General features: G+C 41.7%; 1 protein-coding gene across 1 annotated transcript in view; it reads left to right on the top strand.

The window, feature by feature from the left end:
* Positions 1–18850, top strand: part of LMAN1 (lectin, mannose binding 1) — a 39842-nt gene extending 20992 nt beyond the window's left edge. The window contains exons 4-13 of the mRNA XM_075841048.1: positions 152–213; positions 738–837; positions 934–1057; positions 4096–4154; positions 5750–5882; positions 7419–7609; positions 7946–8016; positions 14902–15049; positions 15926–16041; positions 17604–18850. Coding sequence (XP_075697163.1) covers positions 152–213; positions 738–837; positions 934–1057; positions 4096–4154; positions 5750–5882; positions 7419–7609; positions 7946–8016; positions 14902–15049; positions 15926–16041; positions 17604–17640 — 1041 coding nt within the window. The 3' untranslated portion in view covers positions 17641–18850. The remainder of the gene's footprint in view (positions 1–151; positions 214–737; positions 838–933; positions 1058–4095; positions 4155–5749; positions 5883–7418; positions 7610–7945; positions 8017–14901; positions 15050–15925; positions 16042–17603) is intronic.
* Positions 18851–19770: the final 920 nt, after the last annotated feature.

A 19770-nucleotide genomic window follows, 5' to 3' on the forward strand; every position in this document is an offset into this window, starting at 1 on the left:
CCTGCTAATTGTCATTGGAAACAGTCAACAAGCTTGTGGACAGACACCCCTAGCAACATAACTCCTAAATTAAACATGAATATACTGTATGCAGGATTTCATTGTCACATATTTCTTTCTTTTCCCTCCTCCCCCCCCCCCCCCCCTCTAGAAAAATAATCCAGTAATTTTGGCTGTGGGCAATAATGGCAAGCTTGTATTCGACCATCAAAAGTAAGTACTTGTTTTGTCTCTGGGTTCCTTTTTTTTTTTTTTTATATATTATTTTTGTTCCTAAGTCATGTAGTGAATATGATCAGTCTAGGAGAGATATTTGTGCCTTTGCTGTATTTGATGTAGTTTTTTTTGCCAGATCGTCAGGGCTTTTCAGTGTTTTTGACACCCCTGGAATAGCGCAGTCTGCAGCACTATTCTTTCCATTTAAAATTTACCAGAATCCTGACAGATACAAAGCAATGAGGTCTTTTGCGATTCCTTGGTCTCCGTTTGCAAACAGATCTGGCATAGCTGTCATGGCAGTGTGAGCAGATCTCAATACACAGATGACTGCTTACATTGATATATTGTAACAAAGCCTCAGCTGTGTGAGCGGGACCAGGTCAAGGGTGGATTTTCAGCCTATGGATTTAAACCAGAGTATTTCCATTCACTGACAAAATAGAGATCTTAAAAATAGTAAGGTATATTAGAAAGTTTTTCGCATTCGACATTTGCAGATAATTTTCTTCTGTTGCCAGTGACGGTACGACACAAGCGCTGGCCTCGTGTCAGAGAGACTTCCGTAACAAGCCATACCCAGTACGAGCCAGGATTACCTACTACAAGAAGACGCTAACGGTGAGTCCTTCTGTGTCCCCCATATCAGTGACTTGGGAGATTTAGAGATTTTTTATTTTTTCCCTTGAACGCTCTGTTTCTGTATTGTTCATGTAGGTAATGATTAACAACGGCTTCACCCCTGACAAGGAAGACTATGAATTCTGTGCCAAAGTGGATAATATGATATTGCCCCAACAAGGTTTCTTTGGGATATCTGCAGCCACTGGAGGTCTGGCAGGTGAGAGACGCGTCTGACTGTTCTTCCCTGAATAGCTCACACATGTACTATAACGTTTTTTGTTTTTTTTTGCAAGCACCCACATATTTTCAGCCATTACCTAGCAATAGGTGCTGCAGCCAGTGGGGGACTTGACTTCCTTAATTCTTTGGAGATGTGTGTAATGACCAGCATTTGCATCCCAGGAATCCTCCATCTCCAGGTGCTACTAGTATCCAAAACTATAAAGGAGGCACATCGTTTAACAGCACAGCTATAATAAGGGACAGTGGAGCCCGGCGGGTGAGACTTTGCTTACATAGTACGGTTCAACAAAGACACATGTCCATCAAGTTCAACCAAGAGATGGGAAAAATTTCTACACGTTGACATAGAAGCTGATATATTTTCATTCTAGGAAATTATCTAAGCCTTTTTTAAAGCCATCTACTGTCCCTGCTGTGACGGCTCCTGCGGTGACTATTCCATAGATTCACAGTTCTCACAGTAAAGAAGGTTGTCGCCTCTGCAGGTTGAACCTTTTTTTCTCCAGACGGAGGGAGTGCCCCCTTGTTTTTTGAGGGGGTTTTACATGGAACAGGATTTCACCATATTTTTTGTATGTGCCATTCATATATTTATATAAGTTAATCATGTCCCCCCTTAGTCGTCTTTTTTCAAGGCTAAATAGGTTTAATTCTTTCAATCTTTCCTCATCACTTTCTCCATGCCCCTTATTAGCTTGGTTGCTCTTCTTTGTATTTTTTCCAACTCCAGGGCATCCTTTCTATGAACTGGAGCCCAGAACTGGACTGCATATTCTAGATGAGGCCTCACTAATGCTTTGTAAAGTGGCAATATTACATCCCTGTCCCGTGAGTCCATGCCTCTTTTAATACACGACAATATCCTGCTGGCCTTTGAAGCAGCTGATTGACACTGCATGCTGTTATTTAGTTTATGATTTACAAGTACACCCAGATTCTTCTTAACAAGTGAATCCGCCAGTGTAGCGCCCCCTAGGACATATGATGCATGCTGGTAGTTGGTACCCAGGTGCATAACTTTACATTTATCTACATTAAACTTCATCTGCCAAGTGGACGCCCAAACACTTAGTTTGTTTAAATCTGCTTGCAATTCACGAACATCTTCCATAGACTGAACATTACTACATAGCTTGGTATCATCTGCAAAAATACAAACCGTGCCATTAATCCCATCCTCTATATCATTAATAAATAAGTTGAATAACCGTGGTCCCAGCACTGAACCCTGGGGTACACCACTTATAACAGGGGACCATTCAGAGAAGGAATCATTGACCACAACTCTCTGGATACGGTCCTTGAGCCAATTCTCAATCCAATTACAAACTATACTTTCTAAACCTATAGTCCTTAATTTACCCATTAGATGTCTATGAGGGACAGTGTCAAATGCCTTTGCAAAGTCCAAAAACACTAAATCCACAGCGGCCCCTCTGTCTAGGCTTCTGCTCACCTCTTCATAAAAACAGATCAGGTTGTTTACTAGTGGAGGTTTTTTTTTTTTTTTAAAGCGTAAACTTTTTTTTTTTTTAAACTTTTGACCTGTCATAGTGACATGTCAGAAGTTTTGATTGATGGTACCGAGCACTGAGGCCCTCACCGATCGCTAAAATTAAGTGGAAGATGTGCTCGGGAGAGCACATTGCCACTTCATTTCTGATTGGCTTTCCTCGGAAAGCTGAGAGAGCGTTGTACGGACCCACAGACTTTCTATTGAGCCTGTACACCGCCACTCCGAGGAAAGCCGATTGGATAGAAGGCGGCGCGGCGCTTACCGATTTCTTTTACTGCTTTGTTTCAGCATTCAGTGGGGGTCTCCGTGCTCGGACCCCCACTGATCAAAATTTCTGACGTCACTTTAACAGGTCAGATTTTTTTGTTTTCGTTTACACTTTAACGATCAGTTTTATTTCCAGATTTCCCAACATAGTTTGATTGTCTTAAATGGGTGTTACAGTTTCAGCAAATACGTTTTTTCTTTGTATAATGAAAAACTATAAAATGTTTCAATATGCTTTCTGTGACCGTTTCCCATGGTTTTCAAGATCTCTGCTTGCTGTCTCATTTGAAACCTGTCCAGTGGCTAACTATCTGTCCTGGACAGGGGCACATCGGCGCGCGGCTTGTTACAGTACATTTATCAAGCGGCGCACGGCTTCTTACAGTACATTTATCAAGCGGCGCGCGGCTTGTTACAGTACATTTATCAAGCGGTGCGCGGCTTCTTACAGTACATTTATCAAGCGGCGCGCAGCTTGTTACAGTAAATTTATCAAGCGGCGCGCGGCTTGTTACAGTACATTTATCAAGCGCCGCACGGCTTCTTACAGTACATTTATCAAGCGGCGCACGGCTTCTTACAGTACATTTATCAAGCGGCGCGCGGCTTGTTACAGTACATTTATCAAGCGGCGCGCGGCTTGTTACAGTACATTTATCAAGCGGCGCGCGGCTTCTTACAGTACATTTATCAAGCGGCGCGCGGCTTCTTACAGTACATTTATCAAGCGGCGCGCGGCTTCTTACAGTACATTTATCAAGCGGCGCGCGGCTTGTTACAGTACATTTATCAAGCGGCGCACGGCTTGTTACAGTACATTTATCAAGCGGCGCACGGCTTGTTACAGTACATTTATCAAGCGGCGCGCGGCTTCTTACAGTACATTTATCAAGCGGCGCGCGGATGATCTTGGCATGACCAGGACAGCTTTTCATCCACTGGAAGTAAACAAAACAGGGGTCAGCAACCTTCCGCCCTCCAGCTGTGGTGAAACTACAATTACCAGCATGTCCTGACAGCCTTTGGCTGGAATAATAAAGCATTTGGCTGTCAGGGCATGCTGTGAAGGTTGCTGACCCCTGCAAGAAAAGTTACTATAGAATCACAGCATGCAGAGATCCTAAAAACGGTGAGCTTTTGTGTATAGTCACCAATAACTAGATTATTATGCCCAGTTATCAGAATCTAAGGGTGCTGTGACCTTAGAACGGTTTTGGTTTTTATTACAGATGACCATGATGTGCTGTCATTTCTGACCTTCCAGCTGACCGAGCCAGGCAAAGAAACAGTAAGTTGCTATTAAGGGTGCACTAAGTATATGAACAATGGATGATTGTTAAGCACTGCTGAGCGCACTCCCAATCGTAGATGTGATCTGTGACGTGTCTGGGAAGACTGGCTCTGGTGGCCATGACGTCATGTGGGTGAACTTGGCCCTGCCAGTGGAGACACTGCCTTCTACTGCTGTGCGCTCCTCTTATTCAATGTCCCTAAAACGGCGATCGTGGGAGACAGCGGGAGGACTTGGATGCCCATCACATGTCCAAGAGCCTGTGTAGTGCATATGTAGACCATGCCGCCGAAAATGTGCTTGCTTCATTCAGAGTCACTGCACGCTTGATGACCGTTTTCCATCTTTTTTTATTTTTGTACTACCAGAGGAATACTGTGGATTCAATGGATACGGAAAATGTTACAGTAGTGAAGTCCACTGTGATCTTTTCTAAAATGTTTTCAGATGCTAATTCAGGACGGTGTGGTATTCGCATGGTGGCTCTGTGGTTAGCATTGTTGCCTTGCATCACTGGGGTCCTGGGTTCGAATCCAACCAAGGACGACATCTGTGTGTTCTTTCCGTGTTTGGTGGTTTTGTTTCCAGTTCTCCTACCCACACTCCAAAAACCTACAGTCTAATTTGGCCTACTGCGACACTGCAGCCCTAGTGTGTGATTGAGATAGTGAAATTAGATTGTGAGCCCCATTGGGAACAGCGACTTATGTATGTGAGTGATGACCTTCTCTGTACATTGCTGCTAAATATAAGTATATGAGCAAAGGGATATAAATGGCCATGCCTTGTCACCATATATAACCTAGGACAGGGGTCAGCAACTTTCAACTATAACTCCCAGCATGCACTTGCAGCCAAGGGCTTTATTATTCCAGCCAAAGGATTCCAGAGCTTGCTGGGAATTGTAGTTTCACAACAGCTGGAGTGCCGAAGGTGGCTGACCCCTCACCTAGGATTTACTGTTCGTCATAGGTATTATAATTTCAAGTCCTTTTTTTAATATTACATATTATAACCTTTTGACAGACTAAGGAAAAAGGGAGATCAGGGCCGGTTGTATGGGTTGGCAGACTGGGCAATTGCCTAGGGCCTCCATTTTATATAGGCACCCACCCCCCCCCAGGACAGAGAAAACTAAAACCACCCAATATTTAGCAGTGTTTGTGAATTGAATTGTGGTATTATGTGGGAACTATATGGCTCTTTTGCCTACTCTCTGTTTTCAATGGTCCGGAACTGAGTGAGATGATTGAATGTAATGAAGCTAGTATAGTGATGTTAAACCATTACAATAAATAGTTTTTTTTTATATATAATGTATATATTTTATATACTGTATTTGTGTATATCTTGCTATAATTGATATAATTACCAATATTGAGTCCTCTCCCTAGGCCCTACCTTGTGTTCTGTTTTTAGATCTAGAGTCAGTTTTGTTTTTTTATTTATTTTTTCCTTATAAAAGTTGTAATATGTTGAGTGATTCTGCGTAGCTGCTCACACAACCATTCATTACAGATCAGTAGATGAGATCTGTGCTCCGCATGCATACAGGATTTCTAGTATGGGCATATAACACTGTTGTCATTCAGCCTACTCCAGATGGAGAGATTCCCAAAGAAGAGAAAGACAAGTACCAGGAGGAGTTTGACAACTTCCAACAAGAGCTGGAAAAGAGGAAAGATGAATACAATAAAGACCACCCAGAGCTCAAGGAACACCCAGGCATGTACACATCACACACTTCTTATGGCTCATGGGTTTTGTGTGGTAAAGCCAAATTCTGCTTGAGCATCTTTTACTGCGAATAGATCTAATTTACGCATTGGGTTTAAAAAATTTTAATCCGTTTGGGTGTGTGTATACAGATTTATGAAGTATGCTTTCAAGCGTAGCTAACTTTTAAGGTGACTTTTCAGAATAAGCTGTCGTGTGTGTGTGTGTGTGTGTGTGTGTGTGTGTGTGTGTGTGTGTGTGTGTGTGTGTACACATGAGGAATAATACTAATTCTGGCCATTACTTGAGTTGTATTCTGCATTATTTAGCAGTTTTCCCCCCTGCAGGCTCTCTCTAATTCTCAGTTGTCTCTGAGCTAGTGGGTGGAGCCTAACTTCTGTCATGTCTTCTATACACTGCACACCGAGAAGAGAACATCCTTCTCTCCTATCTATTCCATATATAGAAGCTGCTGCAGATAATGAAGGAGATTATACAGCAATAATGAGAAATGTAGCTTGGAATCCAGCACTGGGGTGACATATCTCTTACTATGAGCAGCTGCAGCAGTGTCAGCATCTATTTCTCTCTTATTCTGCACTTGCTCCCTCCTCTCCGTAGACATCTATGGGCAGCATGTCTGTCTCTGCTCTCCCCTTCTTCTCCACCTCCCCTTCTTCTCCACCTCCCCTCTCTATAGACTTCTACAGTCATCGTGTCTGTCTCTTCTCCTGTTCCCTCCTCCTGCTCCCCTCTCCATTGACTTCTATTGGCAGCATGTCTGTGTCTCGCTCTGTTCCCTTCTCCCCTCCATAGACTTCTATATTGAGCGTGTTTGCCTCCCTTCTCCTGTTTCCTTCTTCTCCCCCTCCGCTCTCCATAGCTTTCTATGGGCAGCATGTCTGTCTCGCTTTCGTCTCCTCCCTCTCCATAGACTTTTATGGCCAGCTTCTGTGTCTTTCTGCTCCTGCTTCCCCTTTTCTTCTCCATAGACTTCTATGGGAAGCGTGTCTGTTTCCTATCCCTCCTCGTGCTTCTGCTCCCCTCTCCAAAGACTTCTATGGTCAGTGTTTGTGTCCCTTCTCCTATCTGCTTCCGCCTCCCCCTCTCTCTCCATAGAGTTCTATGGGTAGCGTGTCTGTGTCTCCTCTCCCTGCTGCCTCTTTCTCTTCTCCATAGCCTTCTATGGGGAGGTTGTGAAAAGACAAATCACCACTTCCAGCTCTTGAACCAGGGTCAGATTTTGCTTGACATCGGGGTGGACAGCAGGTTACAGGAAGGTAGATACTTAGTGGCAGTAACTTTTTACATGGAATTTGCATGGCTAAAAACTAAATTATAACTGTATGTACATTTATATCAGGTATACTATTAGATTAGCAGAAGTTGTTTGTAAAGTTAGTGTCCAATTGATCTGGCATTAATGGGACTTGAGACGTGACATACCAGATCTTGTGGATTATTTGAAAGACATAGAGATGTTTTTATATATATATATATATGTCATTTTATTTAATTTTTTTATCTTTTTTATTTGTTCTGCAGTGGATGACATGTTTGAGTCTGTTAATGATCGGGAGCTCAGGCAGATCTTCGAAGGTCAGAACCGTATTCACCTTGAAATCAAGCAGCTGAATCGGCAATTGGACATGATACTGGATGAGCAGCGGAGATATGTGAACGCAGTCACCGACGAGATATCCAAGAGGGCCGCAAGTGGTGGAAACGTCCAGCAGGTACAATGTACTATAATAACATTTCCTATAACTGCAATAGCCAAGTACCAACCAGGTAGAAATTTTTCTGGATTTCCTTTCATTGAACAACATTCTAGTTGGCATTATAGTCTTGCTGCTGATAGCGTGGGAGAATAGCTTGCGTTTCAACACACCGCAAATGGAGATAGAAACTGATGTAACTCGAAAAACCGATTGTATAGAATGGCCTCCCTTTTTATGAGACAACCCCTCCCACAGCTTAACTGAGGGGTATGGACTTATTTGTTTTTGGAAGGGGAGGGATGTAAACGTTTTGGGAACCTCCTTCTTTAACTTCATTTATGTTACCTTCAGGCTTCTCAGCAGGAACTGGAAACTTTGCTCACTGGTCAGAGGGCGGTTTTCACGCATGTCAGCGAAATAAGGTGAGAAACTTCATCTCCTGTGCCTTTTTTTTTTTTTTTATTTATTTTTTTTATTTTTCCCTGCTTGAATCAGCACTAGCTTTTCAAACAACTTATTCTAATCTAATAGTATACCTGACATAGATCAATTTTGTTATTTTACTTACTGTTAAAATTCAGTTGTTTTAATCCATGAAAATTCTGTGTGAAGTTCCTGCCAGTCGGTGTCTCCCTTCCTGTAATCTATTGTTAAAGGGAATGTGTTGCCAGAAAAACATGTTTTTTTTTTTTTAAATTAAACATTTAGTGTGTGGGTGATTAAACATTGTTCACATTTTTTTTATTTTTTTCACGAGTCAGGAAATATTATAAATTAATTCTAATTTATAATACTACCCATTTTTGGTCACTAGATGGAGCTATTCCCAAAATTGCAGCTTTGAAAAATTGGGTAAAAAGCCCTCGCTCTAGTGAGCTCTCAGCATCCCCCCCTCCTTTATCCTGGCTAGTGCCGGGATAAACGAGGGGTTTGAACGGTGTAACCTCCTACACTGTGTGTCGCCATTTTTTGAGCTAACACACAGTGTAGTAGGTTTACATACAGTAGTAAACACACACAAACACGAACATACATTGAAATCTCTTACCTGCTCCTGCCGCCGCGGCTCCCTCCGGCCCGTCCGCTCCGTTTGCTGCCGCTGGTCCAAGTGCACAAATCCGGAAGCCGCGACCGGAAGTAGTAATATTACTGTCCGGCCGCGACTTCCGGTCCACAGGAAAATGGCGCCGGACGGCGCCAATTTCGAATTGGACTGTGTGGGAGCGGCGCATGCGCAGTTCCCACACAGACGCCGTACACTGAAGTCAATTGGACGGGAGCCGTTCGCAGTCCCTATGGGACTGTGGCTGCCGTATTCCATGTCTGTATGTGTCGTTAATCGACACACACAGAAATGGAACAAAAAATGGCAGCCCCCATAGGGAAGAAAAAGTGTAAAAATAAGAAAAAGTAAAACACAAACACACAAATGAATATAAACGTTTTTAATAAAGCACTAACATCTTTAACATATAAAAAAATAATTTGTGATGACACTGTTCCTTTAAGCATTGGCCGTCCCTGGTTAGAGAGCAGAAGAGACGTGCTACAGAAGGTGGGGGTGTGTCACTTCACTGCTTTCCTATACAAGTCTATGGAGAGGAGAGGCTGAGCAGGAGAAGGGCGCAGAGAGAGTGATTTAGCGAAAACACACTGCATGTAAGTCAATGGAGTGGTGAGCCTTGGGAGAGGGTAGGAGCAGCAAGTATGTCTGCGCAATCGGTAGCAGGGCAGTGACTGTAATACACAGCTGAAGCCTCGTTCTATCCGCGGAGACCATAGAAACCTCTGATCTCTGCCGTTATTTCCTTGAATGCCACAATCAAAGTTGACCGCGGCATTCAAAGGAAATGATAGCGTCACAGGGAATCCCTGTGATGCGATCGATGGACATTCCTTATATGGACGGGCAACCCAGGGTCCATTGAAAGACCACAGGACTGTCTGACCATATTTCCTGTTAGAGCATACTTCATTATGCCCTAACAACTGCCTCTGCACTTTCAGTATATAGATCTACGCCGATACATTAAAGTTTTCAAATAAAGTTATGTTTATTTAAAAAAATTTATAAAAATGTAACCCTAGTATCAAAGGAGTTGCCTCATGTAGACAACTACTGTCCTTATTCCCTATCGATGTCATAGAGCAGGGTTCCCCACTAGAGACTCCCCCCCCCTTGTTCTAGTCTGGCATCCTTGGTACCACTAGAGCAAAATAGCATTTAGAACTATCAACTGGGGAGCCACATGCAAGGGGCCACTGGTTGGGGACCACTGATATACAGTATAGTGTCCCTAGTTTGACCAGTATGGTTCCATTGGACGCTGTTGTCACTATGTAGGTCAGCTGTGCTCGGAAGATTATCAGAGTTTTGTTTTCCAGCGCAGCTTTTGCTTTAATATTCTTTCCAAATCTTTATTCCAAGTGAGCAAATTAGATTTACCAGTTAAAGTCTCAAGCCGGGGTCTTATTTAATATTTCCTTAATATGCTGCGGCCAGATTACAAAGCTGTTTCTGGGCATTTTTGGAGAAAATAAATAAATAACTGGGCATCCTCTTACATGCTTATTTGTTGCTCATATTCATTGCTGCTCTTCTTTGCGGAGAGGATGAAGTAATTTTCTTGCACAGATTGGTGGATTTCTTCTGGTTTAGGAGCGGCATGTTTTCATGTGTTGCTTAAGATTTAATAATAGCAGTTAATATCTAATATGCTTCTCCGAGGATTTGTGTGTTAGTTAAACCCTGGTATGAAGCCTATTGCCAATTTCGCCATGTAAATATCTCCTAAGCTTCATGTGCGTATTGATTTCATGTGTCCCTGTTCTGACAATTTGCACTACTTTAGACAGGCTTCTGCATGGAATATGAAAAAGGGGCCAAGTTATGTATATTTTCATTCAATTATTAAAGGGGTATTCCGGTTTTAGCAAATGAAAGGTAAGACCATTTTCCAATAGTTCTTCATCATTTTCAAGATCTCGGCTTGCTGTCAATCAATCGGAACCTTCATGGTTTAGCTCCAGGGAATAGCAATCGGTCCATGGTCATGTGATGGACACACAGGTGCAGGGCTCGTTACATGACACAGCTCTGATACACATACTGTAACGAGCCGCGCACCTGTGTGTCCATCACATGACTATGGACAGATTGTTATCCCTGGAAATAAGCAATGAAGGCTCCCCTTTAATGACTGCTAGCAGAGGTCTTGAAAACTGGTAGGAATTGATACAGAGTATATTGGAAAATTGTATAACTTTTCATGATACAATAAATCTTAATTTGCTGAAACGGGACAACCCCTTTTACGTATGAGCGTTCTACAAATCTCATCCACACGCTGTGAAAATTGACTTGCAGCGCGGCTTTTCAATCTGCAGCACGTCCGTTTCTCTTGCAGTCAAAAATACGGATTTTCCGCACAGAAAAAACAGTAGGAAATTCACAGTTAATCAAACCCATGTGCACATACCCTTCGTGGTATGTGCAAACGGTAGCAGGCATTTACGTCTGAAATGACAGACTGTTTTCAGGAGAAAAGAGCTGCCTCGTTTCAGACGTAAATGCTCCTCCTTGCATTTTGCGAGACTTCTCTGACAGCCGTAAATTCTGAGCTGCTCTTCATTGAGTTCAATGAAGAACGGCTCAAATTACGTCTGAAAGAAGTGTCCTGCATATAATGTATATAAGTGTCCTGCACTTCTTTTGACGAGGCTGTATTTTTACGCTTCGTCGTTTGACAGCTGTCAAACGACGACGCGTAAATGACAGGTTGTCTGCACAGTACGTCGGCAAACCCATTCAAATGAATGGGCAGATGTTTGCCGACGTACTGTAGCCCTATTTTCAGACGTAAAACGAGGCATCATACGCCTCGTTTACGTCTGAAAATAGGTCGTGTGAACCCAGCCTAAAGGATATGTACACTTTTTGAAAGGCAATTTTTTTTTTTTTAAAGCTGTTGATCAGTGTGTTTGGTGTAACTTTCTAAATACTTTTTTATTAAAAAAGTATTTTACTTTTTGATACAGCTGCTCTGTATTCTCTGTACAGTGCTGCTGTATCATTCGCGATTACCTGAATCTGTCAGTCCCGCGGGCCTGACGGGTTCAGTGACAGCGGGTCAGATACAAGCCGGATCCACCTGTAATCTATCACCTAATTTTCAAGCCCTGATTGGAACAGGATTGAGCGCTAGATACAGCTGCTCTGTAGAGAATACAGAGCAGCTGTATCTCAAAAAGTAAAACAGATTTTTAATAAGTATCTATAAATTTGCATCAAACACTGATACACCTTTTTTATTTGAAAAAATAATAATTTACGGTACCTTTCAAAGGTTTACATAGCCTTTAAGATAATAAACCGACCAGAATTGACTTATGACCGCAATACATATACATTATAGCCTCCATATTGCAGATCGAACATCCGGGCGTCTACAGTCACTTTGTTGATCTAAGTTGTGTTCATTAGAACTACGGGTGAGTCAGTTTCCCGCGGTCACAATACAGACGTTAAAATGCACCATTATTCAGCCCTTTATGGCAACCATGCAGTACCACTAGTAAATAACCCAAAAACCCATGCGGTAACTCTTATGTTCGATCATAGTCTTTACGTATGAAACCCCACTATGCAAGGAACTACAGCACAGCCCCATTTACTTGAATGGGGCTGTGGTGCGGTGCCCTGTACACGGGTGTGCCGATGTGCAGGAAAAACTGGAGGGACCTGATGATCGACTAGGGTCCTAGAGGTCAGACCCCACTGATAATGTTGTGGTATACCCTAGCGATATGCCATAATGATATAATGGGAATACCACTTTAACCTATAAAAACACACATATATTCCTTTAAATATTGTATAAAAGTAAAAATCTTGATTTAAAGCATAACGAACAAAAAACCACACATAACTATGATGATTTATTGCTGTTACTTATAGAGCGCCAACATATTCTGCAGCGCTGCACATAGGTCCAAGGCAATAGTGCTAACCACTGAGACGCCGTGCTGCCCATGGTGTATATATATATGAGGGGGTCAATCAACGATCTTTTATTGTGAGACGCAGTGACCATACTGGGTGCTGAATTTGGCCAGGAGTCATATGTATGGTCACAATGTTTTTTGTTTGTTTTTGTCTGTTTTTTTTTGTTGCCCTATTTTAATTTGAATTTGGTAAAAAGAAAATCTCTTATGTCTTTACGTCTCGGTCTTTGGCCATTTTATCCTACACTGCTTCTTCGTAGTTCCCTGTGTTTACTACCTTCCTGTACAATGAATAATCGTCTCAGGACTAAATTCCGTTACTGGGGATATATATATATTTTTTTCCTTTTGTGTCTTTTGCCAGAAGTAGAAAAGGGATTAAAATAAAATCCTCATGATGATAAATATTCCCGTTACAGACCTTAATCTTCTTTGCAACGAAAAAACGTAGCATAACAGGACGGCTGAGTGATACGAGCATATTGATTAAGCAGCATGTCTGTGCGCGCTGATCTGATCACGTTACAGATCTGTGTAAACGGCCGGCCGCCGAAACACAGCCTGGATTTTAATTTGTTTTTTTGTCTTTTTTTCTATAGTAACAGCAGAAGGGGGAAAAAAACAGGGCTGCAATATTCCAGCGCTAGAAGAGCACATATGGGAAATGAGTTTCTCTTATGTTAAATGTAATCTTGGACCTTAGCCCTAAATCTTTTCTTATCCTTAAGCCTCTTGATTTCTTGCACAACTGTATTAATTTCTTTTGGAAGGCTTTGTATTTCTTGATGGGATACGTCTCTGTTAGGGCTATGACACAAAGGAAAGAGATCGTTTCTTTACGCCCAATAGACCCCCAGCGAACGATGATGAAATATTAAACACAACCACAAAATTAATAAAACCCCATTATAACAGTGGCCTCATTAGTGTGTATTTGTTTTAAAGGGACAGGAAAAAAAAAATCTAAAAATTCAAAAATCACTTACTACAACATCCTCTTCCTTTTTATGACTTATCAATGTCTAAAGGATGTCAAATTTTAAAAATAATAAAAGATAAAAGCCCCACGTCTCCCCCGAGTGCTGTCTCCAGATGGAAAAGTGGTTTGGCCTAGGCTACTACTTTGATCTAAAGACCTTGCCCCTTCGACTAGTCCTTAAAGCCAGCATACAGTCCCAAAAAATAATAATTTGACTAGACATTGGAAATGTATAGTTAACTTACCTGCTGCCCCGCTCCTGAATGATCTGATCTCTATTCTGAATTCCGCAACCGCCTTGATTTGTGACCTGGTCGTGATTTCTATTGATGGGTAGCAGATCTGTCATTTTACGATGAATGACTTTCCAAGACCTTCACCAACAATGACCCAAAAACAGTCCAACAGGGCAGATCAGTTTTTTTTTTTTTTACACACACCGGTCTTCAGTCTGCGTCTTTCATGCTTGTTCGTGTCGCAAAGGGGCTATGTCAGAATATGGTCTAAATCTTTGTTTTTGTCCATACAAACTTTTTACTGTGGCCAACTTGTGTGTTTTCTGTAAGTGAATATCCACCCTTGGGTTTTTAAGATCAATCAGTCCATAATTCTGTGCTGATTGGTTACTTAATATATCTTCATAGCGGGCAGAGCTTTATTTTTCGGATACGGAGCTCCAAATCCCTTGCATATAGTGTTAAAAGAAAAAAAAATCAGGCTGCTTGCAGCTGCCATTAGGTGGAGCTTATGTTAACATTGAATAAAGCGGTATACGGTAAGCTCCCCCTAGTGGTGGCTAGGATTTTATCATGTTGTCTGCACGAGATTGGGAGCTCCGTATCAGAAAAACAGCGCTCCAACCTGTGATATATTCCGAAATTAATTTGCACAGAATGTTAGATATAAAAATGTGTTAGAAGGTGGAGATTCAAAAATGCTTTAGGTCCCATGCACACGACCGTAAAATCTCCCGTAGTTACACACCGTAAATGCGGTCCGTAATTACGGGCCCATTAGTTTTTGTGGCCGACGGACAACTTCCCGTATATTTATGGGAGGGTGTCCGTGCCGTAGAAACTAGGCAAAAAAATACATGTCCTATCTTTTTATTTTACGGACTGTGCTCCCATACTTTATAATGGGAGCACGGCCCGTAAATACGGCCAGCTGTCCTTGGCCATCTGTGCCCGTAAGTACGGGTCGTAATTACGGGCACAGTCGTGTGCATGGAGCCTTAGACATGACCTTGAGGGAAATTCACTTTAAACATTTACATAGAACATGATTAAGTTTTTACTTGATTAAGTTTATCATTTTCTTTAAGGAACTCGATGAGTGAAGCTTTAAAACTGGTCGCTGGGAATCAGCATGGGGGTGCTGCCGGCTATGAGAACACGCAACACTTTAATGATATCAAAGAACATCTCCATCTCGTGAAGAGGGACATTGAGACTCTAGTACAGAAGAACATGGTAAAGTTATATTTTCTTACTATTCCTTACATTTACAGGTCCCCCTTCTACTCTGAAGACTATGCTAATGCTGGTTGCCTAGCAAATTCTTGACTACTTGTCTAGGTGGCCACTATATAAGTACATGTAGCCACTGACCGATCTGTTTTAAGTTTGTGTTTACCTTTTATATATACAATGAAACTACTTAAAGTTGCTTTACTTTGTAAATACATTACTGATCCTGAGTTCAATCCTGTATTATACTCCAGAGCTGCACTCAGTATTCTGCTGGTGGAGTCACATTGTACATACATTACTTATCCTATACTGATCCTGAGTTACAGCCTGTATTCTACTACAGATCTGTATTCACGATTATGCTGGTTGTCATTGGAAACCGTCAACAAGGTTGTCATCAGACACACCCCTAACGGCTTAGCTTAGCTCGCATAATGGAGGGGGAAGTTTTCCAATATCAGATTACTGTACGCTGCCTGGTGTAAGGACTAAACGTCCCAAAACGCTGATTTCTAAATGATATCTGTGCAGGCCTAGAACCTACAGGAAAACCTGGAAAATTTCAGCTCGGAAGGCTACATTCTTGTGAATGCAGCTCTGGATTATAATTATGGAAATGTGATCAGGTAGCGTGTTCAGCACTGCTTGCTGTACAAATGAATGGCTATGTCAGGTGTGTGTGTGTGTGTGTGTGTGTGTGTGTGTGTGTGTGTGTGTGTGTGTTCGCGTGTGTGTGTGTGTTCGCGTGTGTGTGTTCGCGTGTGTGTGTTCGCGTGTGTGTGTGTGGTGTGTGTGTGTGTGTGTGTGTGTGTGTGTGGTGTGATCATATATAGAGATATTATTATATATAGATATTATTATTTTTTTTTTTTGCAGCCACATGAAAAACAGAAATGCCCTGAAAGTCCTGTTCCCTCGTGTCTATCTACGGCGCACTTCTTTATATTCGTCGCTGTGCAGAGCATATTATTCATCGGCTACATCATGTACAAGTGAGGGCTGCACATTCCTTCTACTCTGTTTTTGACCTTACATAGATTTACACGCATTTTAGATTGAACAATGTATTTTCTATGCATTTTCTTCGCTTTGTACATGGTTGTCCTTGAGTCAGCGTAACATTTTATGAACTTGCGGCATTAACCGGTTTCGGTCCCTACAATGTGATGATTTGGTGTGTCTTTGTCAGTTATTGGCGTTTTGAAGCCTTATTTACTTCCGCCTGAGAGAAATACAGAGGAGGCCATACAAATTTAGATGCAGATGCGGATTTATATTGCGAAAGATGCAAAATGCGTCTAAATGCAAATATATATTTGTGTATGACCCTTTGTCAACGAGCAGTCCTATTAGCAAAATAATCTGAAGGGTCGTCGGATGGCTGGAAAATCTTTTTGTATGGCTACAAAGTTACGTGTTCTAGCTGAGCAGATGTGTGGAAGCAATGATCGGGCAAGGATCAGGTTGTGAATGCAGGTGGGGGTGGGGAGAACGAGTGCTTCTAACCATCATAAGCCGCAGTTTACACCCACTACGCTTTTTTTGAACTCGTTGCAAGCCTTGATAAGTAAGCATGGTGTTCACTGCCCGTGTGCAACTTGCAAGATCGGCTATTTTTACTAGAGAAGCAGAGAACATGAAGGCCTTCATTACAGAGTCAGAACGATTACTAAGGCCATGTTCACACAGCATTTTGTAAAACGCTCGTATTACACTACGAAATACCCTGTAAACAGCTTTCCATTAATTTAACTGTGAAATACGCTGTGTAGTTAATCAGTCATATTTTTTTTTTTGTAGGCTAAGAAACGCCTCGTAAAACAGGCTTAGTGAAAAAGTGGCTGTCGTAAAATGGCATTTTACAAGCCATTTCCCATTGACACGTCAAAAACATTTTAAAAATCAAAAATTCTTTGAAAATCGTCTCAAACACCTGGATTTCGGAGGCTGCTTGCTTTCTAAATCAGCCTTGTATTTCTCAGCCTGGACATAGCCTTAAGGAGAATCCAAGTTTTCAAAAAGTTACCTTTTTAAAAAAAAAAAAAAATAATAATTTTTAATTTTTATTATTTTTAAATTTCATCTTTACTTTTTATGTGGCCACGGTGCTTGCCCAGAGAGAGATGTATTTTTTTTTTTTTACAGTGCAGATGGGTATGTGTACTTTATGGCTAAAATTACAGGGATTATGGTACATAATCCGTGCCCTCCCTGCATTTCTCCACATACAGATCTCACATAATAGTGGCTACTTCCTATTAGATAACTATTAGCTGTGATTTGTACATCAACAAATGAAGGGAGGACACAGATTGTCTTCCCATCATCTCCCATGCACGTTGTTCTAGACAGAAATCCATGATGTCGCAGGTTTTTTGGGTCTCTTTGCTAAACTTCAGTTTGTGCTGTGTTTGAAAAAAATTTGCGCCCAGGATCTGAGCAGTCAGCACTCGATCACTCACTAGAATATTTTTTTCAGCGACAACTCTGTATGTAGCCTGTGTACTAGAAGTATTGGAGTTTGACGGTCCGTTTTCTCTTCTTTGTTTTGCAGAAGTCAACAAGAAGCGGCGGCCAAGAAGTTCTTTTGATGGGACATGTCACTTTGTATGCAAACTCTGCGCTATGCCTGGCGTATGTTTGTACACGAGGGGCTTTTTAGTATTGCTCACCTAGATTAAATTATTGATTTTTTTTTGGGGGGGGGGGGAGACAGAGAGCGAAAACTACTGTTTATTGAAGAACGGTCGTGGATACGGGGGATGGGAGGAAGAGAAATATTTTTTTAATCTATTTTTTAAAAATTCGTTCATAGGAGAGCTCCCCATCTTGCATCCGGTTACGTTAAAATTTGGTCTCTTTATTTAATATGTTTGACTCGTTGACTCAGGGCAAAACTTATTTTTTCTCCTTTTTGAAAATGCCTAATTCACCCTAAATGTGCTAATTCAACCATTTTATAATTAAGCTTGTTTTTTTGTGTTTTTTTTAGTCTTTTTTTTTTTTTTACATGCTTATGTTTTGACTGAAGAAAACCACTTGATGGGTTTTGTTTTTTTACAAAGGGGTTGTCTTTATAAGTAAAGTTGTTTAATCATGGAATGAAAAAAGAAACGTTGTAACCGACTTTATTTATAAGGGATATATTTTTATTCTGGTTGCCGTGGTATGTCCCAGGAACATGTATTTATGTATACATGTAAATAGAAATATGAATATACACTATATTACGTGTGACATTTAGTACGCATGCCGATGTTCAGAACTTTCTAGAATAGAAGTGAAATAAATACAATTACTATGGTGATGTAAACATGAACCTGGACGTAGCTATGGCAACCAGAATGAAAACCATAGTTGACTCCATTTAGAGGTACATTATGGACTATAACAATCTATGGGTGCCGTATTGTGGATCTGTGAAACCACTCTGTCCATGAGGCCTAAAGGTTATAATACTTCTTCTTTTCTTTTTTTTTCTTTCATGACTAAACCGCGTAAGATAAAGAACCCCCGGTCCAGTATTAGTAAAACAAAAGTGTTATCAGTCTCCAAATCTCCAACTGTTTGTGACTGTCAATCATATGTGCCAATAACTTGAACGTTTTTAGGTGTGAACAATCGGTTCAGACCGACACAAATCCAAAGAGACGTTCAAACCTATATCGACCGCGTGCAAAAATGTGATGTGTGTACTGCATCGGACTATTACAGCAGCTCGGTGCACTGCACTCATAGCTGATAGAGATGTTCGCGATGTGTTTTGGAGTTAAAGAGGCTCTGTCACCAGATTTTGCAGCCCCTATCTGCTATTGCAGCAGATCGGCGCTGCAATGTAGATTACAGTAACGTTTTTATTTTTAAAAAACGAGCATTTTTGGCCAAGTTATGACCATTTTTGTATTTATGCAAATGAGGCTTGCAAAAGTACAACTGGGCATGTTTACAGTAAAAGTCCAAGTGGGTGTGTATTATGTGGGCGGTTTTAATACTTTTACTAGCTGGGCGCTCTGATGAGAAGTATCATCCATCATCCTCTTCTCTTCAGAACGCCCAGCTTCTGGCAGATCACGCTGTCACGTCACTCACAGGTCCTGCATCGTGTCAGACGAGCGAGGACACCGGCACCAGAGGCTACAGTTGATTCTGCAGCAGCATCGGCGTTAGCAGGTAAGTCGATGTAGCTATTTACCTGCAAACGCTGATGCTGCTGCAGAATCAACTGTAGCCTCTGGTGCCGGTGTCCTCGCTCGTCTGACACAATGCAGGACCTGTGAGTGACGTGACAGCGTGATCTGCCAGAAGCTGGGCGTTCTGAAGAGAAGAGGATGATACTTCTCGTCAGAACGCCCAGCTAGTAAAAGTATTAAAAACGCCCACATAATACACGCCCACTTGGACTTTTACTGTAAACACGCCCAGTTGTACTTTTACAAGCCTCATTTGCATAAATACAAAAATGGTCATAACTTGGCCAAAAATGCTCGTTTTTTAAAAATAAAAACGTTACTGTAATCTACATTGCAGCGCCTATCTGCTGCAATAGTAGATAGGGGTTGCAAAATCTGGTGACAGAGCCTCTTTAAGGGTTGGCACATGGCACAAAGATCCAACTGTTATGCCCACAGCACGCGTCGTCGCAATGAAAGTCCATTACAAGCCTAACCCCCAGCCCAGTGTGGCCGTGGGAGCTTGAGCTCTGTTTTCAGCAGCCATCTCTA

The sequence above is a fragment of the Rhinoderma darwinii genome, chromosome 1 (assembly GCF_050947455.1).
Source record: "Rhinoderma darwinii isolate aRhiDar2 chromosome 1, aRhiDar2.hap1, whole genome shotgun sequence".
NCBI lineage: Eukaryota > Metazoa > Chordata > Amphibia > Anura > Rhinodermatidae > Rhinoderma > Rhinoderma darwinii.